The following is a 26,687-nucleotide window of genomic DNA, read 5'->3' on the forward strand; positions in this document are numbered from 1 at the left end:
TATCTATACATATGGTAGTGTATGGGTCTAAGCGTTCAAGGCCGACGAAATGACCTTTCCATCCTCTCCTTCTAATCCTCTCTCTTCCTGACCCTTCACTCCCCAGGCTGTCCAGACGCTCCTCAGGTCTTTCTTCTGCTCATCGGTCAAGCCTCCCTTCTCGGAAGCTTGAGCCAACGCTCTTATGGCATTCTCCTCAAATTCCAAATCCACGTCGTCCTCGTTCTTACTCCTTTTCAATTCATCGATCAATCCCTCAAATACACCTTCCCTCTTCAAGCCGTCCACCAAGCTCTCTGTCGTTTGACCTTGAGTCTCCTTCATCCTTTCTTCCAACAGATTTCTAACTTCGTTAGGGATCTCACCCTCGTACATCGCTCCAGACTGCATGACGAGTGTGCCTAGCAAGAAAGCCATCTTGCGTCGGACTACAGGGTCGGAGTCAACGACACCTCGTTTGATGGTGAGGTAGCCCGATGGTGAGGAGGAGGATAGGACGGTAGATGCCAAAGGCCAGTGTTTAAGCGCTGAAGAGAGAGCATAGGTCGCCTTGGCTCGGACTGAAGAGGGATGAGTGGTTGAGGAGGAACTAGACGGGTAAAGAACAGATAGTATGTGAGGGAAGACATTGTGGATATAGAGCTACAAACGGAGTAGAACAATCAGTATACATGTCTGACAGTGAAAGGGAGTAAGAAGCACTCACAGCTGCTTGAGCTTTGAGGTTGTTTTGCACGGCTGTACCCATGATCCATAGCGAATGAGCTACGATCTCAGGATGGGGTGACGACAGAAGACTGAGAAGTGGGTCCCAGAGCTTCAAGATGGGCATATTGTTGGCGTTGTCAATGAGTTCGACGAGCTACCGAAAGTCAAGTCAGTTCATGCTTGTGCGCAGGACGAGCGAAGCTTTGCGTACGTACCATTTCAAAATCGTCCAAAGCTTCTACTCTATCTTCCACCGATTGACTTTCGTCCTGAGCGAATGCTATCTTCTCCTTCATGATTATACTATCGCTTTTCCCCAAGATCAGATCGAGCATCTCGGTAGTCAGATCTTCCCTCTTCGCAACAGGGGGTAAGGGGATCTCATTGTCTCCTACGGGTGTACCAGGTCCGGGCGTGGAAGCAGGTGAAAGGTCAGGAGGTCCAGCATCGGATGAATGGAGCGTCGCAGCATGTCCGCTAGGAGCTGAGGCTGAAGCAGGGTTGAATCGAAGTGATAATTGTTGTTCTTGTTGTTGTTGGGACGAAGAGTCGGTGGAATCGGAAGATTGGAGTTGGGAATTGGCGATGGACCATCGTAAGAGTTCGTTGAGATCGGGCATTGTGGTGTTTGATATGTAATGAGTAAACTTGTGGTCTGAATTCAGTTGTATAAGTTGTATGAAGACAAGGATCAACACATCCAGCTTAGATCGTCATATGTAATGGCGCACTGCTGCAACATTTTGCGCTCTGGGTAGTGTCCGACGGAAACTTGATCGAAATGGGTGGCAAACGCCAGAACCTTGTGTGGGCGGATGCATTCTTATCAAGCTCAGCCTGTTTGTGTGGAATGATGTGTTATTCTTCTTTGGCCTGGCCCTGCCTTTGATATGTTACGTAAACGCCGGTCCCTACCATGTGTGACTTCATCGCGATAATTATCGTCCTGCTCCGATATCCCATCTACAAAAGACCTGCTCTGCCTATAGATTAGTAGTTTGGATCTCAAACCATACCACTTTCAATCCATAGACACGGTAAAATGGCAGACCCACCAGACTCCGGTCCGAGTAATACCAACCTTCCTTCAGCTATCGCAATCTCACGACCTACTCCTGCAGACACTTTCCACCCGGTACCCATACCGGCGAACCAGAGAAATGTGGTGCCAAAGCCGATTGTGCAGAATGGTAATGGTGGAGAGGCAGGACCCTCGCACTATGATTATACAGAGAATGCACCTCAGGCTGTAGTCGATGCTATTGCAATCGAGAGAGATAGGGAACAGAAGGAATGTCCGCCAGACCTAATGGTGGGAAGTTGGACTTCGTGGGCAGGAAGTGATCACGGTGAGTTGTGTTTCAGCGCTTTCTGCTTGTGTGAATAGTATTGGGACGATGCTAAGTGCAAACTTGTTTCGATAGACGGCGGTATCATTCCCTCTTCAATCACACGAACTCATATGCGTGCAGGCTCCAGACGAGCGTCTATCGCTTCGAGGAATTCCGGCTCTTTTGCACCTCGTCCTTCGGCTTCATTCCGACGTCAGACTGGTTCCCAAGTGGATCTACTACAATCGCCCAGCTCGGGTGTGTTTATGGTAGACTCGGAGGACGAAGGCGAACAAGGTGGATCCGGTCGTACCGGTCGCTCGTACCAGAATGGTGTACAGATGAAGAGAAAAGACTCTAGACGGCATAGCAAAACAACTCCAAGCGCAGCTAGAGAAACCGGAGGCGGTGGTTACTTTTCGTACCAAGGCGGGCAGGATTATTCTCGCTCCCCAGATGTTTGTGCGGAGACCTCTGAACCAGGATCTATTAGCCCCGTGAAGCCTGCTACTGCTTTGGGTCGAATCGCCTCATACATCGGATTTGCTCGACATGATCATGATGACGAAGAAAACGGAGTTGATGGTCACGGTCACGGACGAAGACGGTCTCGTTCTCAGTCAAGATCAGAGCGAGGTTCTTATGCTTCCGAACGAGGTTCCTTACACCGTTCACCGTCAGAGAGCGAAGAAGACGATTGGGGCTACCGTGATGAGGACGAAGACTCTTATAATTCGGACCGAGAAGGAGAAGAAGGATATTCATCTTCCTTGGCGGACGACACATCACTCCCCCCACAATCACGACCGCACTCTCCTTCTGTGCCGCTCGTACCTTCCGCCACCGATGGGATCTTCGGTGAACCGAACGCACATCCGTACGACTTCACCGAACCAAAACAATTCGACAGTATTGCTGTACCATCTCGGCAAACTGTGGTCTTACCCGATGAAGACCTGTCGATCAGATTCACTTGCTATCGGACCGATCCATTCCGCAACGCGATATGGTGGACAGGCTGTATCCTCACCTTTGGAGCTTTGGGTTTGATCGGTAGATGGGTGCCCAGCATCTGGGTTAAGTTCCTAGGCACAGAGACCGCATTCGATGAGGCGAAGAGTGGAGCCTGGCTAGTGGTGGAGGTGAGTACTAGTCGTGTCATCTGTCAGAGTGTATGTTAATCCAAACAACTATTGTTAGACGCCTTACGGAGATCTCCACATCATTCCTCTCGAAGTTATCCCGTATCCATATCCGCTTTCTACCGTCTTTCCGCAAGCCATACTTCCGCCTGCTACTTCTTCGTCGTCTACTCCGTTGAATGGTGGATCCTTAGGCTTGACCAATGGCTCACCCGTACAACCCAATCACGCCATCAGTGGAGAAACTCCAGGTGGTGTGGGCGGAGCGAAGGACCTCTTGCCAGATCTCGAACCTGGAAAAACGACCTGGGAAGAGACGATGGGCTTCTTGAAGATAATGGAGTACAGGTACACTAAGTTTGCTCTGGAACCGGCAACGGGTCGATGGGCTATGATCAGGGACTGGAGAGATCCGAGGTGGACATCTGCGAGAGCGGTTGCACACGGATTGGAGAGCTCGGTCAGAGAGCAGCGACAGGTCTTGATGGGCGAGAATATCATCGACATCGCCTCGAAGTCTGTTATGGGCTTGCTTATCGACGAGGTGAGTAACGTGTGTCTTTGTGAAACCGTTGAGCTGACTGTGATACAGGTTCTGCACCCATTCTATGTCTTCCAAATCGCCTCAATTGTTCTCTGGTCTCTCGACGATTATTACTACTACGCCTTCGCTATCGCCCTCATCAGTATCACCAGTGTGCTCTCCACTCTGGTTGAGACGAAACGAACCATCGAAAGGATGCGTGAAATGTCTCGATTCCATTGTGACGTCAAACTGCTGGTCGATGGTGAATGGATGATCAAGGATTGTGCTCAACTGGTTCCAGGCGACATCTTCGATGCTTCTGATCCCAATCTCGGCGTATTCCCTTGTGACGCGTTACTTCTCTCTGGCGATGCCATTGTCAACGAATCAATGCTTACAGGAGAGTCCGTGCCTGTTAGCAAGATCCCAGTCAAGGATGAATCTTTGCGTGTCATGTCTCGAGAAGCGAAGCAAGGATCTTCGGAGATCGACAGCGACTTGGCCAAACACTACTTGTTCTCCGGAACCAAAATCATTCGTGTACGAGCAGGTGCTCGACCGCCTTGGGCGCCGAAGAGCGAGGAACCGATTGCTTTGGCCATGGTTACAAGGTCTGGATTTAACACGACGAAAGGTGCACTTGTGCGATCCATGTTGTTCCCTAAACCAATGGGATTCAAATTCTAGTGAGTGGTACTTCTATCGTGGATACGGGTGGCGGACACTGACGCACAGTAGCCGCGACTCGATGAACTTCATCGGGGTTTTGGCGATGATTGCTGGTCTTGGCTTCGCTGTCTCTGCTGTTCAATTCATCCGAATCGGAGTAAGTGGCCGGCCGCTCCATGTGTTTGGAATTTGCTTACTGATCAGATGTTTAGATCCACTGGAACACAATCATGCTTAGAGCACTCGATCTCATCACCATCGTTGTTCCTCCCGCTCTCCCTGCAACATTGACCATCGGAACCACTTTTGCCATTGATCGACTACGGAAGAGCGGGATCTTCTGCATATCTCCCAATCGTGTCAACATTGGAGGTAAAATCAACGTTGTCTGCTTCGATAAGACCGGTACCCTCACGGAAGACGGTCTCGATGTCCTCGGTGTTCGGACTATCGATCGACAAGATAGACGGTTCTCCGAACTCCATGGCGAGATCATTGATGTCCCTATGCAAGGCGGAGTGAACGGCAAGACTCCGCTACTTCACGCACTTGCTACCTGTCACGCCCTAAAGTTGATCGATGGCGAGGTTATCGGTGATCCACTGGATATCAAGATGTTCGAATATACCGGCTGGACTCTGGATGAGGGACAATCTCGACCTGTCACTGCTAAGGGAGGCGCAAGTACGAGCACCGCCAATACCAGTTCTGGTTCTGGGCAAGCTAGACCACAAGCATTGGTGCAAACTGTTGTGAGACCGCCCGGGACGGATAAGTGGAGGATGGAGGATGCTTTGAAGTCTGGTGGCAAGGTGAGCTCTTTGACAGCCGGGATGCAAACGACGAGAGTCGTCTGACCACAGGTACTCTCGTAGCACGCACATTTCCTTGAGCTTGGTGTCATCCGCACTTATGACTTTGTCTCCGCCCTGCGACGCATGAGTGTCATTGTGAAGCGACTCAGATCGACCAGCATGGAAGTATACGTGAAAGGTGCTCCCGAGGTCATGCCTGATATCTGCGATCCCTCTTCTTGTGAGTGGAGCTTTCTATGAAGTACTCAATGTCTGACACTGCCTCAGTCCCGCTGGATTACGATGATATGCTCTCATACTACACTCGTAACGGTTTCCGTGTCATTGCCATTGCGGGCAAGTCGATCGAGGGGCTGACCTGGCTGAAGGCTCAACGAATGCGACGGTGAGTCTTGAAACTTGAGATAAGGATATGAACGCCAGCTGACCTCACGCAGTGAGGTTGCGGAGTCAGATCTCCAATTCCTTGGCTTCATTGTCTTCGAGAATAAGCTCAAGCCTGGAACCGCGCCCAATATTCACACTCTCCGTGCAGCTCATCTCGCTTGTCGAATGGTTACTGGTGACAACGTTCGTACTGCCATCAGTGTCGCCCGAGAATGTGGTCTGGTCTCGCACTCTGCAAGCGTATACATTCCTACCTTCATACCCGGCACTGGAACGGCAGATGATGCGCATATCGACTGGTCCAGCGTAGACGACGAGAAGCTGAAGCTGGACGAGTATACGCTCAAGCCGATGGTCAACCAGATGGGAGTAGCATTGGATACTGCCGAAGCGGAGATGCACGACTATCAACTGGCTTTGACTGGTGATGTCTTCAAATGGATGCTGGAGTATGCCGAATTTGAGACTATGGAGAGGGTAAGTGGTCAGCATACTCATGGTCGCTGTTTACTGGACTGATTATTGCATGTCACTCCAGATGCTGGTCAAAGGTGTTATTTTCGCTCGAATGTCTCCCGATGAAAAAGCAGAACTCGTCGAACGTCTTCAAGCACTCGGATACACTGTCGCCTTCTGTGGAGATGGTGCGAACGACTGTGGTGCTCTCAAAGCTGCAGACGTCGGAGTTTCGCTCTCAGAAGCAGAAGCTTCGGTTGCCGCTCCCTTCACAAGTAGGATTCCCGATATCAGCTGTATGGTGGAGATCATCAAGGAAGGAAGAGCGGCTTTGGTTACAAGTTTCAGTTGTTTCAAATACATGTGAGTGCAGGAGATGATTGTTGCAGGATGACATGATGCTAACGAGTTTTTTGAATAGGGCATTGTATTCGATGATTCAGTTTACAACAATCACCTTGGTAAGCATTGTCTACAGCTAATATACTTCAGGCGCTAATATCAACGACCAATTAGCTGTACTCATTCGCCTCAAGTCTTGGAGACTTCCAGTGAGTCTTACGTTCCGCATCTCCACCTCTTCTTATTGTGCTGACGATTACACCAACAGATTCCTCTACATCGACTTGTTTGTCATCATCCCAATTGCGGTAGCTAGTACGTGGCGCCTCCTCAACGCTGATTCTCGTGTAGATATACTGACCGGTTTGTATTTCAGTGGGACGAACTCTGCCTTACCCCAAGATCCATCCGAAACGACCAACGGCAAGCTTGGTCTCGCGAAAGGTCTTGATCAGTATCATCGGACAGATCGTTATCAATTCGGCTGTGCAGATCTTTGTCTTCATCTGGGTCAGGAGGCAACCTTGGTTAGTTTGATCACGTAGCTGTACGGATAAGATAGCTGACGAAGTCGACGTACATAGGTACACCAAGCCTGATACGAATACGGACAAACTCGAGACCTTCAACTTTGAAAACTCTGCGCTATTCCTGGTTTCATGCTTCCAGTATATCTTGGTGGCTGGTGTGTTCAGTGTTGGACCACCGTACCGAAAGCCTTTGTATACCAATCGTGAGTTGCTCCGTTGATTTGACTGCGCAACAATAAATTTGACATTTGAGCCGCAGCATCACTCATCATCTGTCTTGTTGGTCTCGGAGCATTCAGCACCTACGTGCTTCTCGCCCCTGCTCAACCGATCGCACTCATTCTCGATCTCATTCAATTCGACTTACAATTCAAACTTGAGCTATTGGCGATCGCGATAGTCAACATTGTTGCTTGTTTCGGATTCGAAAAGTTTGCAGAGAGACCGATCTCGAGGCTGATCGTAGGTTTCAAGAGGTGGAGATCTGGGAGGAAAGGAAGGAGTAGGAGAGATTATAAGCCTTTGGAAAGGGAGATCCGTTAAGTGAGGCGGAAACCAGGGGATCGATTTAGTCGAACGGGAGGAGATTGACTCTTGAGGAGAAAGGAGAGGAATGGAGGACGTTTTCATATTTCACATTTAACTATACATCTATCTCGCGTCTCAATTTGTGTGTGCTACAGTATCAGTAACTACCTTTGGTCAGTCAGGATGTTTCTATCATTAGATGTATCGATTTGCGGTCGCTGTGCGAGCTCAGGCGATCTTCTGTGCACATGGCAAAGAGAAGATATGTATGAGTCTGACGCGTTGATTGGATTGCCAGTGTGGCGTTGTCACTGTATGTGGCACTCGCTATGTCGGACAGAGTAAGCTCACGGCAATGGGCACGGTACATTGACGAAGACTCACATTCCTTTCGCCTGCAGACCCGAATAAGGTGAGTACAGCGGAACCGGATCTGCCGCTGTGTCGTAACAGACTTCACTTTGGACGAGGGGTAATGACCTGATTGGGTCCTTTGGGAAATGGAAGGTATACCTTTCAGACCCGCCTTCCTCGACGCCTAGGGAGGATGACATCTCAAGAGCATACTACACTTCAAACGAAGATGGGATAGTATGGCCAGATCGATAACCTCACTGATCGTGATTTTCACGTTACACCAACAGGTGTTCCACCCATTCAAACTTACACGCTCTTTCGGCTTTTAACCATTACTACTGTCCTTGTTGATACGTCCAGTCGTAGTGACAACCGCACGGGCTTAGTCTCCTTCGCAGTTCCAGCTCAGATACCATCGCAAAAGATGTACGTGCACACTCTCTGACATGCAACGCCACTGTAATAGTTCACCCAAGTACAGTACTCACCAATTCCTACTTCTTTCGTCACACACAGGTCCACCAACTCCGCCCAGAACTACACAATCGACGACTCACAATGGTCGACTCCCGCCTTATCCCTCTCGGAAGGATGGAACATGCTCCGTATCAACGGTTCTGATCAATACATCAACCAGACGCAGGTGGACGAGATACGTCCCTTGTTAGGACAATTTTGGAATAGCTCGATCAGCTGGACGACGAGCGTCAATTCCTCGACGAGTATTAGGTTTGTAGGTGAGTCGGCGATGTTGGGATGAGTTTCTGCTGGGGTTCATGTTGGGCGTGAAGGGGACTCAACTAACCAAGCTACATACCGTGCTATCATGTAGGCACAGACATTTGGGCATATGGAATATCCGGTCCTGAACAAGGCTCTTTCCTCGCCACATTGGACAACCATACTCTCGGAACATACTCCGCTTACAACGATCAAGGTGATACGAACTATCATCATCTGTTGTTCACAGCACATCAGCTGGAGGACGGACCGATACATACGTTGACTTTGACAAATCAAGGGAGCTCTGAAGGCGGAGAAGGAGATGGATTGGCATTTGATTATGCGGTGGTCCAGTCCAGCGCGTATCTCGATGCGTGAGTGGCACTTCCAACATCTCAACCACAGCTGGTACGACAGTGTAGCTCTACCACTACGTAACCTACATATAAGAGCTGGGAATCCACCATGCTGACGAAGCCTCCTTCAACTGAACACATAGTCCAACCACTCCGACGGAAGCCACCTCCACCACCACTTCTTCCACTCCATCCATCGACCCCGCCACCGCCGCGTCAGCATCCATGGCAGCAGCATCCGCGTCCGCACTCGCTGCTGCAGAAGCTATGCTCCCATACCATTTCACCCCTGCCCAACTTACTTCTCTGACTATCCCTTACGAGTTCTCATGGAACGGGACGTTGTATTTCGTCGTTGTCTTTTCAGCTTTGATAGCTATCACTTCGCTCTTCTTCACCCTTTACGCTCTGGTAGATTATCTCAAATCGAGGAACATCAATCTGAAGGATTGGGCTACGAAGCTCAGATCCAAAAGGCCTCAAGTAGGGTTTGAAGTGGGACGCGACGCTCAGGCGCGTGGATATGAAGAAGGAGATGGAGGGAGTTATCTCATTCATCAAGGAAGAAGAAGTGAGAGACGAACGACTAGATTGTTAGATGCTTTGAGAGGGAAGAAAATTAGTTCACCGGTACCGATCAGCGATAATGGGAGTATTGCGACGGGTGGTACGCTCAATCCGAGACGTGAGAGTGATGGTTCAGGATTCCAGTCACATGGGAAGGAGGAGGAAGGCGATCACACGGTTGGAGGTTGGTGAGATCCTGTGGATTCCCTTGGAGGGGTAAGTCAAGTTTGGTGTCAACCCAATAGGGCCTTAAGATATCGACATGTGATTCAGGTCAGCCGCAGATGTGTCTATATATACGGTAGTTCGATACGTTGTAGTCCTTTCACAAATCCCTAATGCTATTCTCTCTCATACAACTTAAATTATCGGTTGCGCTATTTCGAAACAACGGTGACTCTGCGATGTTGATGTCAACTATAGCCGGGCATGGACAGAACGTGCATTCATAGCACGCAGTGACACTTCACGATACACGACATCGAATTATGATGAAATCGCACGGCAGAAACGCACACAGTCGTAAAATATGCAGCTACTCGCGAACATCGTCGTTCATATTTACACACTACCCTTCCCAATCGCGACACACTTCGACGAGCTCACATCTTAACCTCCACGTTCTGCTGAAGCTCTTATGGGAATCATCCTACCTCGAACTATGGACCTTGGCTTTACCGAGGGTGGTATTGTATCGAGTCTAGGTCAAATGTCAGCCTTCATCACCACCAGTCCAAGATGTACTCACAACCAGAGTCTCACTAAAGATCGGACCCAGTTTTTCCATCCTCTCATCTTCCGACATTGACTGGATAGTTGCAACGCTGCCGAATCGCCATAAAGCGTACCAAGCATGGAAGGTATTGAAAGTACGAACTAAGATGGACAAGTCGTCCTCCTGATAACGAGAGATCGTCAGCTCACTGATACATTGACGTTGTAAAACGTCACTCGCCATAGGGTCCTGCTCCAACCACTGTCGATCTTCGTAAAAGTCTCGGTACACTCGATTGTCCAGTTGTTCATACGCGGCTTTCCTCTCGCTCGTCGACCTGGCGGTGAGACCTTTGACAACTTCCTCCGGCCCATTGTACGAGTATACGATGTGTAGTTGCCCAATTACATCCCTTGCATTCTTGCTAGCAAGGTCGTAGAGCCGCCTCAAAGTTTGCAAAGAAATGACAACACTCTGGGTGAGGGGGCTTGGTCCTGCATTTGGGCGACTTCTTGATTGTACATCGGTGAACTCGTCAAAAGAGCAGGTCACGAGAATGAGGATGACCTGACGATACTGCTTGGTGGCCCGCAGCAGTCGCTTGCTGAGAGTGTCTTGATATCCTGGCAAAGCTGTAAGATCGTGAATGACGACTGCGATGTTCGGTGAGAGGACGAGATCAACATCATCGTAGAGTGTGTGTCGCTCCATGGTTTGGAAGCCTTGATCGCGCAAGGCTACGACGAGAGGTCGATTCTGGTTCAAGTCGTTGGTGATCAGTACGGCGATACTTGCTGCTGGAGTCCGCAGAGGGCTTGAGATCGCTTTGATATACCAAGCCGGGTTTCGAATCAGCGGATCGTTCCTCCAGTCGCTTTCGGACTCTTCGGAGATGGGAGATAGCAATTGACTTCGCGTGCCCTCATCTCGTTCAGCGATCAGGTCGTGCTTGTTACGCACTCGGAGGAAATCGTTCATATGTCTCTCTTGTTGAGACCTGACTTGCCAATCGTCGGCCGTGCAATTGAGTGATTGAGCTTGGATACCGTAGCTGCTGTCGTCGCGATCTTCAGACTGCAATTCGGCCGATTGCTGGGCCTTCACTCTCCGCCCCACTAGGCCTTGCATGATGATATCATCCAGATCATCAGACAACACATCATGTGTGCTTTCCACTCGTGATCGCTTCCTGGACGAGGACTTGGCCTTGACTTCCGCTGGCGGCCGAGTTTTCCTGGGAGTAGATTCGTTTTGCATGGGTGATGATGGCTTCGTCCGCGTAATTTGATGCTCGACTCCTGAAGGCTGCTTTTTCTTCATTTGATCATCCGATTTGGCGGCAGAGCTGCTAGTACTGGAGTCGACCAAAGACGGGTCTGATATTGGTCGCAATCCACCCGACTTGCCCTTCCTTTCCCGTTGCCTCTTCTTAGCCGAGTTCGCTAACTTTGTGCCCGTGGTCGACATCTCCTTTTCTGGCTCCGGTGGTGATTTATCGAAATCTGGATGATGCTGTAGGAACTCATGATGCTGTATTTTAAGGAAAGCGTGAATATCATTGTCGTTCATGAGAAGTTCGTCATCGCCCACGTTTCCGATACTATAGTTTACTCGTCCTATTATTGACTCGTTTTGGCTGTTCATCGGTTCAGGTTCGACGATAGCGCCTGCCGCAAACTGCTCCGCCTCGTAGTCTTGGATCGTCCGCCAGCGTGGACGGATATAATCCGAATGAGTCGAGCCTTTGTTAACAATAGCTTGCAGTTTGGCCGCATTGGGATCGAAGTGTTCAAGGACACTATCGGCGGCGTACGGTGGTATGGTGCTTTGGGGCGACGTTTGTGTGATCGGTCGCACCATAATCAATTCCTCTTCCGCTTGAGCGGAGGGGGCGATCGAAGATAGCCTACATTAGGGTCAGTTGCAATATGTGCACGATCTGCAATTGACTTACTTCCAATCGATCTGACAGGATAAGAGAGTCAGTGTTAGTTGCTAAGGTGCTGTACAGTCGCCACCTACCTGATCCGCAAAGTCAGAATCGACGTCTGAAATCTCATCAAAGACTATTTGGGTGTCGGTTTGCCGCACGTTATCGTTGCGAATGGCGGTCTGCATGAAGTCTGACAGATAATCACCGCTTGGCTCGAAAGATGTTTGCTGCAGGTCAATGCGATCTAGTTTGCCATTCAGCTGGATGACTTGGTTGCACACCGCCATTTACCTACCTTGAATATCGTTCCGACGATCCTGCTCCTCGTACACGACATCATCAACGTCGTAGTCTTGTTGATGGAAATGTGCTTCACATTGAGAGGGCGACCTCAGATGGGCATCCGCCCCTGCTGAGTTTGACTCGAGATGTCGGGTCCCGACTGTTGGCGAATGAAGAGGATTCTGTCGCCCGAACTCTTTCGCTGAGAAGTCTTGAGAAGGGGGGCTTGGAGAAAGAGAGGAGGGGAAGAACAGTGGTTCTTTGTCGTGTCCGAGATTATCTCCGGCATAGTCGTGATTTGTCAACGGCGAGGAAGCTTCGACAATTTGTCAGCAGGGTCCGTCACAGGAGAGACGAGTATTCACCTTGGTTTCGAACATGAGAATGAGCCCATCGAGGCTGCAGCTCCGCCTGCTCCTGTGCCCACTCAACCGGAGCCTTTATATCAGAGGTCTGCATGTCCCAGTAGGAACGATCTGAGGGTCTCGACAGTGCACTTGATGGAGTCATAGGGCAGACTGGTAGTCCGTCTACAATGCCGCGTTAGCGAGATACGTTACAAATGAGCTATGAACAAAACCTACCTGCTTCGTCGAGGATCTCTGTGTGGAATGCGGCTGCACCGAAATCTTCATCGCGAAGATCGTCCGGCATCCAGTCCTGACTGGACCGTCGATGGACCTCCAGATTGGTGTCCATGTTATGTTCGGAGCCATTGCCATATACGGGAAGTAGGATACCCGTTACCTGAGCGTAAGACTGTGGCATCTGGGACGGGGGGTTAGGTCGCGCAAGTGGTTCTAAGATGGCTTCGACGGGTCGAGGAAAGGACTATTCACGTTGATGTCAGAGATCTGCTGGCTAAAGTCAGAACTGCTGAGCTTACTTCCATGAAGGCTTTACTCTCTTCCTCCCACTCTCGCCAAGTGGGATGATCCGCAATGTCACCTTGAGCATGCAGCCGACATGGCTCTTTCGCTTCTGTGTCATAGGCAAATCGGCGAGAGACTTCTTCCCTATCACGCTCATCGAAATATGAACGCAGATTACTGTACAGTTGGGGGTTGCGTGAGTACTTCATCTGACCGTTGGTGGAACTTACAGTGCATCGTCCTCCGATGCCGTTTCCTCCTTGATTGCGGGATTCGAGGTAGGGGAGAACATATTCTGCTTGGACAGGGCGAACGCCGAAAAGCTCTTCGGGCAGCCCTTAGCACGTCGTCCAAGCTTAGGGGTCTCTCGTTCAGCTTTGGCGGTGAAGATAATGGAGACTGGTCGCTTTTCCCTTGGCCAGGGGTCGGCTACGACACTACAGTCAGATTGACACAGCAGCGCTCCAGACAGCGACGCCCACTCACGAATTGGTGTGTCCAGGAGCTTCTCAGCGGACCCTTTCATCTGGGATGCCTTCAACCGTCTTGTAGCCTCCTGAGCGATACCGACACTCGCCCTACTCATTTTGAGGGTGTCGCTCTTCGTCATGAGCTGGTATGGAGAGGTCCCGTTCAAGCTTGCTCTTACGCTGTCTCCGAATTCAGTGACCGGGTCGAGTTTGTCTTCATCATTTAGGTCAACGACTGCAAAATGTTCCAGAATCTATCAAGTGGTCGAAAGGTGAGTGATACATGATATGACAGGTGTGATAATGGAAGGAGCTTATTCACCTGTGAGACGTCATTCTCCCATCTGTCGGACGATTCTTTTCGAGCTTGCCAATATTGATCTTGTTGGAGGTGTTCATGCGGCTCGTATCCCTCTTGCGTGATGGCCTGCATCTTGAGAGAGGGTAAAAGGCTATGATCAATGTGGACATACGAAGGAGAAAGAAGAGTCGAGGAAGGAAATGTGATGAGCGACCATTCATCCATATGTCAGGTCAGGCAAACATGAGGTCTGTGCGTTAGTGAGAACATACACGTCACTTCGTTGCCACATCATCTCTCACTTTCAGCAATCAGTTATACATTTGAGACCATGACTAGCGATACATGCAAGTTTCACTTACCCCCACCTACTCCAACATCAATTAACAACCTCTCCCTCTCCTTCCCTCCTCTATTTCTCAACCATTCCAAAGCTTCACTGATCTTTTCCAGCTCAACCCATTCACCCCTTCCCTTCCCTCCTCTAGCACCATTCTCTTGTCCCTTGCCTCCCACTGTTTCGCCTTCGACCGCTTCTGGTCCTGCTCTCACTCGCAAGGCCAGCCAATTCCACGATTTCACTTCCCGGACCCATTCTTCAAGGTCAGGCAACGTGCCTATGGCGTACATTATACCAGGATGACCGGGTTTAGAGAAACCCGTAAGTGATAGAGTGGACGAAAGAGAGATGAGATCTTTCCGCTTGGTGGAAGAGAGTAGGTGATGGGATATAAGAAGGACATGATGCGGTCTTGAGCTCAAGGTGGTGGTGGGATCTTCAGTAGGTGTAGGTATGGACGGGGAATTTGATGGTGCTGAACTGGGGGCGAGGAGTGGTAAGAAGTGAGTTGTGAGTAATTGGTACAATGGATAGCTATATGCATGTCAGCTGGCTTTCGTACACCAACAGGGACGATGTCCCCTATATAGCTCTATATAGATCAGCTCACTCACTCTTCGTCATTATCCCAATCGTTCATTCTCCCACAGACCCAATCTTTCCAACCTGCAGCTTCATCTCTCCCCATCTTCGCACTCTTGATTTCCACAGTCACATCCTCCCTTCCCGCGTATCCCTCCTGTACCACTACATGGAGGGACAGCTCATTGTCGTCGCTCGAGATATCGATCGTTCGAGGCCATGTTCCGGATTCTGATGGAGTGAGATGTTCAGCCGGAAGCAGAGAACTTGTCATTAATTCCAATTCTATGTCAAGATCATCATGTGTTCTCGAGCGGGATGTATCACTCATGTCAGTCTGTCAATATGGCTCGATACATCACACCGTAATGTTGTTATAGCTCTTGTCGCTGCGATGTGTCCCATACTCATCGTTCAGTCTCTCGAAGAAAGTCGGTGACAACCTCCGCCAAGGGGGTTTACGTAACCACACACTGGTCGGCAACGCTCGTTGATTGACACGTCTCTAGATTCGTTTCTGCTCTTCGTCCGTTTCTCCATCATGTCATTTGACTTGACGAGGCCGAACACAAGAAACAATAGAGCAGGATGGTCAGATCAACTACCATATTCCGAGTTCATGACGGTCTTCCTCTCGCGGCGAGCGTGGACGACGAGACCGTGAGTTCGCTTGCGCAATGCAACTGCTACATCCCTCTCCCTGTCCTTCGGAACTTGTCGTTTCTGTAGAACCTGCGGACTTGGCTGACAGTTTTGTGTTCCGCCACCGGTTAATAGACTGAGAAAGCTCTTACAGAATACAAACAACAGTCCAAACTCATCTTCCGTCGTTTGAACGCAAACAGCGAACCAGCATGTTCTATCGAATCAGGCGCCTACACACTTCAGTAAGTCCAAATAGGCAAAGGCCATCTTCCTACTTTCCAGCAAAAATGCTAATGGCAGTTGCGTGCAGCTACCTCATCGTTGACAAGGTCATCTATATGTGTATCTGTGACACCTCGTATCCTCGAAAACTCGCTTTCTCGTATCTCGATGAGTTATCTAAAGAATTCCAAAGGAGTTACGAAGGGAAGATTGAGACGGTCAATCGACCATACGCCTTTATGGGTTTCGGTGAGTGGTTGTTCGTTGCCCGTGCATGTAAGGTAAGATACTGATGATATGTTTTGATATATTCCAGACACTTTCATCTCCAAAACTACACGACTGTATAGAGATTCGAGAACACTCACTCAGGGTGGTGGACCGGCCGCGGGACCAAGTTCAAGGATGGATCAGTTGAATGAGAATTTGAAGGATGTAACTCAGATCATGACGAAGAATATGGAGGATTTACTCTGGCGAGGAGATAGCTTGGATCGTAAGTGGTTTATGCTATTCCTCTTCTACTTCTCACGCTCTCCGTGCATTCTTCGTCGCCATACCCCAATGCGCCCCGCTGGGCCTTTGACTGCGGTGGCAAGCATGCGACTCTTATCCTTACGTCTCGTCCTATGTCAAATGTCGGACTGATCTCATCCGTTATCCCCTCAGGAATGTCGCAACTCTCCACCTCCCTTCGTTCCGAGTCCGCCAAATACCGCAAAGCCGCTAGAAACATCAACCTCCAAGCTTTGATACGCAAATGGGCACCAGTCGGCGGAATAGGCTTCTTCTTCATCCTCTTCATTTGGTATCGGTTCTTCTGAGCGATACCTGTGAAAGGCACAAACGGTGGTGTGAGCGGAAGGCGCGAGGGCGTAATGAGTGCATTGTACGATGATGACGGCATTAAAGGTAAACTACAACATGCCATGCCATGTATTGATATGATAACCACCTTTACTGTATATACAACGTCGCAGACTGCTACCATGATTGTTTGACACGTACTACTAAGCCACACCATCCGTGATAAATTTCTGGAACCTCGTTCGTAACCTGCTTAATGTAAACCTCGTTCTTCTCCAACCTCCACCGAGTACGATCACACCGACTAACACGACCAGGAATCCCATTCCTACGTCTATCATCGCTCTTCTCACGGCTTTGAACAAGAACCATAGAACCCTAGCTGATAACTTCCCCTTCTTCCTCTTCACTCTTGTGACCGTCGTGGTTGCCGTATTCGTCGCACTGCCCCATCTCGATCGTTCTGCCTCGTCTTCAATCTGATCTAGATCTTCTTCGTCGGCAGAAGACCAGAACCATGTCCTCTTCCTCTCTTCTTTCCGAAGTATCATCGCTTGCGTACGTTCCAAAGTCGATAATCTCTCGTGCAATGCAGTTAGGGAGATTTGGATTTGTTGTAATGTCTGCGGGAGGTTGATTGTCGGTGGAGGATGATGCGAAAATGTCGATGCCGATGCAGGACGAGGAGGATAGATCGGTGTGGATTGGTTGAAACCCAAATACGGTGATGGGTTCATATCCGGCGTGAGATAAGTGGGCGGATGACTGCCACCACCTGCGCCTCCAGTCGTACCGACGAAATCCCTCACGGCGGGCAACTGAGGACTAAAAGCTCTCGATGGAGGTGCTCTTTGTTGATTGTCGTAGTAGCCGAATGGCGCTCTCGTTCGGAACGAATGGACCGAATCTTTCCGTCCTGTCGTAGTTCCGTAGTTCCCATCTGTACTTCCCACTCTTCCTCCTGCTAAGCTATGTGCTCTTGAATTTGGATGAGTGTTTAGGATTGGTGTTTCCCCATAGCTAGGTTCGACCAAAACGGGCGATTGAGCTAGCGCGAGCAAAGAGCGGTGGGATGAGGTCAGGGCGGAAGGAGGGATGATTTCGGGCGCGACATCTGGAGGTGGGAGATTAGGATCGGGAGGCAACATGCTAGATCGAGGTGGTGAGAGGGGTGGCGAAGCTTGTGAGGAGTGATAGGAGGATGAGGAGGACGCAGGCGATACGGGACGATCAGGCAACGTGCCTCCTGTAGGGGTTCCATTAGCTTATTGCTCAGACCGTATGTGCTGATTGATTTCACTTACTCGACTGAGAGATACCCGAGAACGATTCCAGTTCATCAAGGAAGCCTTTCACATTCTCCTGATCTCCGTACTTTTTGAGTATCTGCACATAATAACCCGACATCAGCTGCCAATCATGACGTCTAAAATTGCTTCTACTCACCTTCACTAATGCATTGACATATAGTCTTTTCGCCTCGGTCTTGTCGATCCCCTTTTGTTTGTTCCATGAATCCCTACTCGGTCATTTTAGCCATATGATTCGTGCCAGTCGTCTTGAACCGGGACATACCACTTCGCTTTACCTAGCAAATCCAACATTCCAGGTCGAGGTATTGTGATGTCGCCCTCCGTTCCTAGTATTACGGTGAAACCCTCAGCTGAGATCCTGATCCCACAGTAGACTTTACAGCCAAGGCTTGTCTCAGCTCACCTTGCTTGTACAGCGAATAGAGCCATAGCTTCTCCTCATAGCTGGTCTGTATGGGACCGCCTTTAGGCAGGCTATAGCGAGGGTTGTTAGTACACATTCCAGGTGCCACCATCATAGCATAGGGTACTCACCTCTGCACAATGTCCACGGCACGATGGAACTGACTGTATATACGCCATCAGCTTCCTTGGTCTTGCGAATTGGTGGTGGTCACTCACGCATCAATGTCTCGTATTGCCGACATGATCGGGCTGACGGGCGACGCGAATGATGTCCAGACCAGTGAAGTTGTCTTTGCCTAATCAGCAACTTCGCGGTGTTGTCGAGACCTGATCGAGGGAGTATCGGATAGTGGCCAGATTTGACACGGTCGTATTAAGTGTAAGCGTTGATAATGAAGGAGGGAAGGATTGGACCCTCTTCCACTTTGTTGATGCTATCTATCTATCTGTCTCTCTCCCTCTCATTGTCGAAACGACCGGTTTTCCCAAACACCCGGACTCTTTGCTTTTGAGAACGGTGTTACGTAAAATCCAAAAATCGAATTTTGCGGGGGACCTGGGTTTGGTCGCAAAAGTTGAATACCGCAAAAATCTGTCCTCCTTCATCACTCATATCATCCCTCACACCACCTACCCATCATCTCTTCAGAACCTAAAAGGCGACGAGTGACATTGCAGCTCTGACTCTACAACAGCGGCTCGTCGCCAATATACCTCACGAAGTCGGCTCTACCGTTTTGTAATTCTGTCAAAGAAGACGACCTGCAACACCTCGCCCCCGCCCCTCATTCTCGACATTACCAACCACCGACATGGATATCTCCCACTCCCTCCACACGGAGGTCACCTCCCTATCCTTCTCCTTCTTGTCATCAGATGATGTTCGTGCTATCTCGGTCAAGAAGGTCGACAACCCTATCTTGCTCGATAACTTGAATCTTCCTACAGCAGGTGGTTTATATGATCCTAAATTAGGTCCTATGAGCGCTAGGGATATGTGAGTTTTTTCTCTATTGTCTTTGGAGTGTCCGAGGAAACCCAAGGCTGATATCGTGTATCAACAGCTGTGAAACATGTCAACTGTCGTACTACGCTTGTCCGGGACACTTTGGACATATCGAATTACCCACTCCAGTCTTCCACCCGTTGTTCATGAACCAATGTTATGGTCTATTGAGATCAGTCTGCTTGTTCTGTCATCATTTCAAAATGCCCGAACTAATCGTAAGTGATCATCTCCATGCATCTCCCTTCTGTATGAACCACACTGACTCGTTCCCTACATCCAGCTCGCACAATATGTCGCTCGACTGAGACTGCTCGACGCTGGTCTGCTGTCAGAGTCCCACTTCGTCGTGAACGCTTTCAACGAAGCTATGGCGAAAGCGAAGCGTCACAGCAACGACGATGAGGAGGGTGATATCGATGGCGAACCAGAAGCTAGCACGGGCGCTCATAGCGTGTCGAAAGAGACAGCCGCAGAGTTGATCGTTCGAGTCGGCGCTTATGTCGAGGCTCAGTTGGCCGCGGCAAGGAAGGCTGGAAATGCGAAAGATGCGTACAAGGATGGTTTGGTCTTCGAGGAGAGGAAGAGAGTCTTGAATGAGTTCGGAAAGAAGAACTGGGGGAAGTGTAGCAGATGTTCTGCGTAAGTGTCACCGTATTGCTCGTATCAGTTCCAGAACTGATGGAAAATATACAGCCACGCATACACCTTCCGAAAGGAAAAGGCTGTCAAAATCATCGAATACGACCTGTCGGCAAAACATAAGCAATCTAACCGAGTCAACCACTTGAGACGTCGGGATGTTCTTGCCACCGGTGGCAAGTACGCTACCAAGCATCGTCGAGCTGTTGACCCTTCAGAGATTGACGAGGGAATTGAGATGGACAGTGACAAGAGCAGCGCAGATGAGGATAACGCCATGGAGGTGGACGAATCGGAGCCCGAAGAGGAGGAGGAAGACGAAGATGAGGGCAATGGATTGTTAGCGGTCGAAGCGACCGTCGCCAAGACAGCAAGTGGACAAGTGAAGGGTGCTCGAGGAAGGAACGAGCGTGTCATGTCACCTGCCGAAGTCCGAGCTCATCTTCGTTTCCTTTTCGCCAAGGAGCCCGAGATCTGTCGTCTCATCTACGGACGACACGGCCAACCCTCAGCAGCCAAAACACCTAACGCCGTCCTGCCTCCCCCTGTCGCCGACATGTTCTTCATGGACGTCGTTCCTGTGACACCTACTCGATTCCGACCTGCCGCAAAGATGGGTGACGACCTTTTCGAGAACAGTCAAAACTCGCTTCTTTCAGCTGTGATCCAAACTTCCCAACGTATTCAGGAACTGAACCAACGGTTGATCAATCACGCCAAAGCGGAGAGAGGAGAGATTGTGCTCGAGGGAATTGCCAAAGTCGAGGGAACGAGAACTTTCGAGCTGTTGCTTGAGGCCTTGATCAAGTTGCAGAACGATGTCAACAGTTTCATGGATAGTACAAAGAACCCCACAATGATGCGACAGGGCAAGCTACCTCCTCAGGGTGTCAAGCAGTTGCTAGAGAAGAAGGAAGGATTATTCAGAAAGCATATGATGGTGAGCCAGACTTGACCCTTCGAAATACCAGCAGCTGACTGGCTTGCGCAGGGTAAACGTGTCAACTACGCTGCTCGATCTGTCATTTCACCTGATATCAACATCGAGACGAACGAGATCGGTATCCCTCCCGTCTTCGCCAAGAAGTTGACATATCCCGAGCCAGTCACTCAACAAAATATTCACGAGATGAGGCAGTTGGTAATCAACGGACCTAAGCATCACCCTGGTGCGGCTCTGGTGCAGAACGAGGATGGCACGCAAATATCTTTGGTGTGTTATTCTCACATCTGATTGAACTCGCGAGCTAATATTTCACCTCTGCCAGGACCGAACCACTGTCGAACAACGTACAGCGATTGCCAACCAGCTCTTGACCCCTCAGGGCGATGATCATGGGGTCGGCAGTAGTACTGGACCTCCTAGGAAAAATAAGAAGGTTTACAGACATATCCGTGACGGTGATATCGTCATCCTTAACCGACAACCCACACTGCATAAGCCCAGTATGATGGCTCATCGAGTGAAGGTCTTATTGGGAGAGAAGACTATCCGAATGCATTACGCAAACTGGTGAGCTGGTATTCTATGGAGGAATCGCGTGGCCACAGCTGACATTACTTCAGTAACTCTTACAACGCTGACTTCGACGGTGACGAGATGAACATCCATTTCCCTCGTGAGTTGCTTTCGTTCGTCATTCACCGCAATTTGCTGACTTGTTGTTATCCAGAAAATGAGGTTGCTCGAGCTGAAGCGCAAATGATCGCCAACACCGACAACCAATATCTCGTCCCAACATCCGGTAACCCCCTTCGAGGTCTTATCCAAGATCACGTTGTCGCTGGTGTTTGGATGTGCAACAAGTCTTCATTCTTTACTCGAGAGGAATACTTCCAGCTCATCTACGGTGCCTTGAGAACGGAGGACAACTACACCGGTCGAGATCGAATTATTACCTTGCCTCCTGCTATCTTCAAGCCTCGACCGATGTGGACCGGAAAGCAGATCTTCTCAACTATCATGGCGAATTTGACACCGACAAATGCTAGCGGTCTTAACTTGACATCCAGGAACAAGGTCCAGAACAAGCTTTGGGCAAGGGACGACTCATCAGATCCTGCGATGTCCGAAGAAAACGTTATCTTCCTGGATGGTCATCTCATCTGCGGTGTGCTTGACAAGTCGCAATACGGTGCTTCCGCATACGGTCTCGTCCACTCTGTCCACGAGCTGTATGGCCCGTACATCGCCAACAGGTTACTTGGTGTTCTAAGTCGATTGTTGACGAAATACCTTCAACATAACGCCTTCTCGTGTAGGATGGACGATTTGATCCTTACCAAGGAAGGAGAACGACTTAGGAAGGAGATCTTGGACAAAGCTTCTGGCGACGGTGCCAACGCTGCGATGAAGTACGTCGGTCTTCCCGAAGGATCCAAGATCGAGGACCCCGAAACGGCCAAGAACCTTGCGATCCGACTGGAAGAGATTCTTCGTGATGACCATCTCATGGCTGGTCTTGATGCTGTCATGCAGTCCGCCTTCAACAAGACGACGTCAAAGATCAACAACGACATCTTACCCGATCACCTTGTCCGACCTTTCCCCGACAACAATATGCAAATGATGACTATTTCTGGTGCCAAGGGTTCCAAGGTTAACGCTTCGCAAATCTCGACATTGCTCGGTCAACAAGCCTTGGAAGGTCGACGTGTGCCTACCATGGTTTCAGGAAAGACCTTGCCTGCTTTCAAGCCTTTCGACACGAGTGCCAGAGCGGGTGGTTACGTTGCCAATCGATTCTTGACCGGTATCCGACCACAGGAGTACTACTTCCATTGTATGGCCGGTAGAGAGGGTTTGATCGACACAGCAGTTAAGACCAGTCGATCTGGTTATCTACAACGTTGTCTGATCAAGCATCTTGAAGGTGTTCGAGTACACTACGATCACACGGTCCGAGACAGTGATTCGTCCGTCCTGCAGTTCATGTACGGAGAAGATTCGCTCGACGTGACGAAACAAAAGCATCTCGAACACTTCGATTTCGCTGCTCGAAATCACGTTTCATTGCTCAACCGAGTCCGACCACGAGACATCGACGGCAAGGTGGCGGAAGACGCTATCTCTCATATGAAGAAGGCGTTGAAGAAACCTCACAAGCATGCCCCAGCTCTCTCAGAGTACTCTCCTTCAAGATACCTCGGCAGTATGTCAGAAGCTTACGCCAAGAAGCTGAACAACTACATCGATGACAACAAGATGGGTTTCATCAGCAAGAAGGGAGAGCACAAGAGTAGTGCGTATGCGAGTGAAAGAGTGGTGGACAAGGAGTTCTTGCATCTCGCTCGAGCGAGATATATGAGAAGTCTGGTTGAGCCTGGAGAGGCGGTGGGATTGTTGGCGAGTCAAGGTGTGGGAGAGCCGTCGACACAGATGACATTGAACACTTTCCATTTGGCTGGTGAGTGAACCACGACTTTGTTATGTTCCAAGCGCAAAACTGATTTGTATGTGTCTCTGATTAGGTCACGGCGCTGCAAACGTCACCCTTGGTATCCCTCGTCTGCGAGAAATCGTCATGACAGCTTCTGCCAACCCTACCACTCCGACCATGAAACTTCCCCTGCGAGAAACCGTTTCTGATCCCGACACCGAGACTTTCATCAAACAAGTGTCCAAGCTTACCCTTTCCCAAGTCGTCGAGCGAGTCACCGTCACCGAGAGACTGTCCTCCAAGACCGATGATTCGGCAGGTAACCGACAAAGAAAGTACACTGTGCTATTGGACCTCTACCCGCCCGAAGAGTACACACCAGAATACGAGATCACGCCTGAGCAACTTCACGAGAGTTTGGCGTTCAACTTTGCTCCTCGATTGAAGAAAGAGATTCAAGGCGAGATCCGAAACGTTGCGAAGAGTGCTGCTCAAGACCTCCAAGTCGGAAAGGGACTCAAGGTCCGAGTCGGTGGGGATGATGCTGCCGATGCCGAGGTTGCTGGAGGTGATGAAGAGGCTGGTGGTGCCATTAGAAGACGAGGGAGAGACGACGAACTGGACGATGACGACGAGGATTCATATCAACTCAAACGTACCGCTCAAGCGAGACAACACGAGTACGAGGAAGACTCCAACGCCGATTCTGGTATTGCCGATCTGGAAGACTTCGTCGAGAAGGAGATGGCAGAGGATGACGATGACGAGGATGAGGATGGCGAGAAGGCGAAAGACGCGTTGGAAAAGGCAAAGAGACACCAGAAGGCAGATGATCTGGCCGAGCTGTTCAAGTTGGGAAGCAAGTATGCGACCACTTTCAGCTTTGACTTGCACGGTGGTAGATCAGCACAATTCGACTTGGAGGTGAGTACTCACATACAGCTACTGAACCCAGGTTTTCACCGAGTGCATCAGCTGACAATTGCGAACTGGTCAGTTCCCCGCCAATGCCCCGAAATTGCTCTTGGTCGACATTGTCGAGCGAACTTGTCGAGCTGCGGTCATCCATGAAATCGATAACATCGGAAGATGTATGAAGATCTTCTCCGACAAGGGAGAGTTTACTGTGAGTACAAGATCTACCTTGTCACCCCATGACTATAATGATCAGGTGGCTGATGTGATATTTGACGCTCCAGCGAACACTGATCACTGAAGGATCTAACCTTCGAGGCATGTGGGCACTCGCTGACGAGCTTGTCGACCTTGACAAACTCGCTTCGAACGATATCTATGCCATCCTCACAACATACGGTGTGGAAGCTGCCAGACGGGCGATCATCGATGAAGTGTCAAGTGTGTTCGGAGCATATGGTATCGCAGTTGATTACAGACATCTGACAATCATCGCGGATTACATGGTGAGTGCCACTTCACGCAACGCATATTCCTCTTCCTTTCCGTGTCCGCTAGTAATCAGAATTGGACTGACATGTGAATCTCTTTCCTACTTTAGACCCACGCAGGTGGATACAGACCATTCAACCGTACCGGTATTTCTGCCAAATCTTCTCCCTTGCTCAAGGCGTCATTCGAAACGACCGTCGCCTTCTTGTCCGAAGCTACCCTTCATGGTGATTACGACGATCTCACCAGTCCTGCGGCGAAGATCGTCCTTGGTAAACCTAGTGGAAGCGGAACGGGTGCGTTCGATATCAGAGCACCTGTTAGGATCATGTAGAGTAGCAAGGTGTGGTGTGGTGGAGCATTTGGGTATAGAGATATATATGCATGGTACTATTATTGGATAGAACACTGAGTTTCGTGTATCGTGTTGTGCAATGGTGCAAGCTTTACATGATCGTACATCCCTCTTCGCTTCCGAGTGCTCCGAGGTCCTAAGCAAGAGAGGTTTGTTAGCACACATGTCAAAACTGCTTCACCTCTGCACTTGATGCCTTGTACTTCATGGTGCAAGGTTCAAACAGGTATGTTGAACGGTGTTGACATATGTAACACTGTTCTGAATAAAGGCTTGAGGAGTACGGTACTCACAAAACCTTCCGGTAAATCCCCCATGACCTCTTTTGGCGGTCCTCCCAAATCCTGCATCTCCGAGACCAACCTCGCGATTTCTCTGCCATCCTTCTCATCGCTATAATCTGATTTCTTGAATGTTTGTGTGATACGTTGGACGAGTAGGTGTTGTTTTGTGTATTTCTCAAGGTCGGAGGGGGAGACTCCAGATGGTGGAGAGGCGAGGTACGGTGGGTACTGTCCGCGGTCCTACCGTAGTTAGCATTGCCCTTCTCCCGATATCATTCGTGGAGGAATAGTCGCGTCGGGGTATACGAGGAATGGAGACTGGGCCGATGACCCACCTTCGCTGCCAATTCTGCCATAGGTTCCTCCAAAACCTCCTTGGTCATAAGTTGCGCCATCATCCCTTCCAGCACATCTGCTAAATCCCCATCTTCCCCTTCTCCACCCCCTACGCCGTCCTCTCCTAAACTATCCAAATTGAGACCTTTCAACAGATCCGCATCACCGCCCAATGAAGCCAACAACGCAGCTAGATCTGGTCCACCAGCACCTGCAGATCCGGAGGGTTTTTGACCTGCTGAATTTAGAGATTCCATCGTTTTTCGAAGCGTTTCTTCGTAGCTTGGTTTCGCTCCTCCTCCACTTGCTGATGCGGGAGGTGCAGGAGAAGAGGAGGATGGTAGACCACTCGACGATGAAGGAGAATCCGATGTTCCTTTCCCCTTATCGTCCAACCCCATCGCTGATAGTCCTTCACCCGAAAGGACCATCTCCACGGCTTTTTGCCACGCCTCTTCCTCTGCTTCTTTTGACAGTTGTCCAGATCTTGAATCATCAGCAGATGTGGGTTTGGCGATCGTGCTTCCTGGCATAGGACCGGGTGGATGATCGCCTGCTAATTGTCGAAGTAGGGATTCCATACCTTCCATCAAGGAAGCTTCGAAGTCTTCATCATCTCCTCCAGCGACAGGTGCGCCTGAACCGGATGATTGAGACGTCGTTGGCTGAGGAGCGGTGGACGAGGAGGCAGCAGGACCAGTAGGTGCTGGTTTGGTCGTATTAAAGGAGGCGAGGACGTCTAGATTGGACAGAAATGGTCAGTCGACCGAACAAGCATCAAGTAAGACCAGCTGGCCAGCCTGGAACCCACCGTCAAGATCTGAGAGATCATCGTCGTCCTCCTCATTATCTACCGTCGGATTCCGATACGATGTCGATGTCGTTCTTTCAGGCTGTGACATGGTCGTTTGGGAGTAGTGTATTATCTAGGATGAGTTATGTATTGGACCGAA

General features: G+C 49.9%; 9 protein-coding genes across 9 annotated transcripts; 4 read left to right on the plus strand and 5 right to left on the minus strand.

Annotated features, from left to right (window-relative positions):
- Window positions 1–27: 27 nt before the first annotated feature.
- Window positions 28–1,328, minus strand: CI109_102952 (uncharacterized protein; the record flags this gene model as incomplete). The annotated part of the gene is made up of 3 exons (XM_032001338.1): window positions 28–642; window positions 707–862; window positions 924–1,328. 3 exons carry the CDS (start codon window positions 1,326–1,328, stop codon window positions 28–30), a joined length of 1,176 nt encoding a protein of 391 aa, XP_031864228.1.
- A 422-nt stretch (window positions 1,329–1,750) lies between these two features.
- On the plus strand, window positions 1,751–7,449 carry CI109_102953 (uncharacterized protein; the record flags this gene model as incomplete). The annotated part of the gene is made up of 16 exons (XM_032001339.1): window positions 1,751–2,057; window positions 2,133–3,181; window positions 3,240–3,725; window positions 3,774–4,393; window positions 4,446–4,533; window positions 4,589–5,188; window positions 5,252–5,411; window positions 5,459–5,576; window positions 5,629–6,055; window positions 6,117–6,397; window positions 6,456–6,495; window positions 6,551–6,585; window positions 6,645–6,691; window positions 6,753–6,903; window positions 6,961–7,109; window positions 7,166–7,449. 16 exons carry the CDS (start codon window positions 1,751–1,753, stop codon window positions 7,447–7,449), a joined length of 4,842 nt encoding a protein of 1,613 aa, XP_031864229.1.
- A 940-nt stretch (window positions 7,450–8,389) lies between these two features.
- On the plus strand, window positions 8,390–9,629 carry CI109_102954 (uncharacterized protein; the record flags this gene model as incomplete). The annotated part of the gene is made up of 3 exons (XM_032001340.2): window positions 8,390–8,528; window positions 8,624–8,888; window positions 9,014–9,629. 3 exons carry the CDS (start codon window positions 8,390–8,392, stop codon window positions 9,627–9,629), a joined length of 1,020 nt encoding a protein of 339 aa, XP_031864230.2.
- Window positions 9,630–10,086: 457 nt separating this feature from the next.
- On the minus strand, window positions 10,087–14,142 carry CI109_102955 (uncharacterized protein; the record flags this gene model as incomplete). The annotated part of the gene is made up of 12 exons (XM_065967217.1): window positions 10,087–10,137; window positions 10,186–10,335; window positions 10,393–12,058; window positions 12,107–12,117; window positions 12,175–12,329; window positions 12,381–12,683; window positions 12,733–12,897; window positions 12,952–13,198; window positions 13,254–13,416; window positions 13,470–13,668; window positions 13,726–13,963; window positions 14,032–14,142. The coding sequence occupies 12 exons, from the start codon at window positions 14,140–14,142 to the stop codon at window positions 10,087–10,089; spliced, it is 3,459 nt and encodes a 1,152-aa protein (XP_065823289.1).
- Window positions 14,143–14,364: 222 nt separating this feature from the next.
- On the minus strand, window positions 14,365–15,263 carry CI109_102956 (uncharacterized protein; the record flags this gene model as incomplete). Its single annotated transcript, XM_032001342.2, has 2 exons — window positions 14,365–14,884; window positions 14,965–15,263. The coding sequence occupies 2 exons, from the start codon at window positions 15,261–15,263 to the stop codon at window positions 14,365–14,367; spliced, it is 819 nt and encodes a 272-aa protein (XP_031864232.2).
- A 257-nt stretch (window positions 15,264–15,520) lies between these two features.
- On the plus strand, window positions 15,521–16,623 carry CI109_102957 (uncharacterized protein; the record flags this gene model as incomplete). The annotated part of the gene is made up of 5 exons (XM_032001343.1): window positions 15,521–15,592; window positions 15,710–15,819; window positions 15,888–16,048; window positions 16,116–16,295; window positions 16,469–16,623. The coding sequence occupies 5 exons, from the start codon at window positions 15,521–15,523 to the stop codon at window positions 16,621–16,623; spliced, it is 678 nt and encodes a 225-aa protein (XP_031864233.1).
- A 186-nt stretch (window positions 16,624–16,809) lies between these two features.
- On the minus strand, window positions 16,810–18,566 carry CI109_102958 (uncharacterized protein; the record flags this gene model as incomplete). The annotated part of the gene is made up of 7 exons (XM_032001344.1): window positions 16,810–17,852; window positions 17,911–17,992; window positions 18,053–18,125; window positions 18,182–18,245; window positions 18,323–18,393; window positions 18,454–18,486; window positions 18,541–18,566. The coding sequence occupies 7 exons, from the start codon at window positions 18,564–18,566 to the stop codon at window positions 16,810–16,812; spliced, it is 1,392 nt and encodes a 463-aa protein (XP_031864234.1).
- Window positions 18,567–19,136: 570 nt separating this feature from the next.
- On the plus strand, window positions 19,137–25,093 carry CI109_102959 (uncharacterized protein; the record flags this gene model as incomplete). Its single annotated transcript, XM_032001345.1, has 12 exons — window positions 19,137–19,321; window positions 19,389–19,548; window positions 19,614–19,972; window positions 20,027–20,912; window positions 20,964–21,185; window positions 21,241–21,485; window positions 21,539–21,591; window positions 21,646–23,379; window positions 23,444–24,276; window positions 24,350–24,478; window positions 24,552–24,773; window positions 24,869–25,093. 12 exons carry the CDS (start codon window positions 19,137–19,139, stop codon window positions 25,091–25,093), a joined length of 5,253 nt encoding a protein of 1,750 aa, XP_031864235.1.
- Window positions 25,094–25,205: 112 nt separating this feature from the next.
- On the minus strand, window positions 25,206–26,636 carry CI109_102960 (uncharacterized protein; the record flags this gene model as incomplete). Its single annotated transcript, XM_032001346.1, has 4 exons — window positions 25,206–25,250; window positions 25,408–25,626; window positions 25,734–26,473; window positions 26,546–26,636. The coding sequence occupies 4 exons, from the start codon at window positions 26,634–26,636 to the stop codon at window positions 25,206–25,208; spliced, it is 1,095 nt and encodes a 364-aa protein (XP_031864236.1).
- Window positions 26,637–26,687: the final 51 nt, after the last annotated feature.

Source organism: Kwoniella shandongensis, chromosome 5, assembly GCF_008629635.2.
Source record: "Kwoniella shandongensis chromosome 5, complete sequence".
Taxonomy (NCBI): Eukaryota; Fungi; Basidiomycota; class Tremellomycetes; order Tremellales; family Cryptococcaceae; genus Kwoniella; species Kwoniella shandongensis.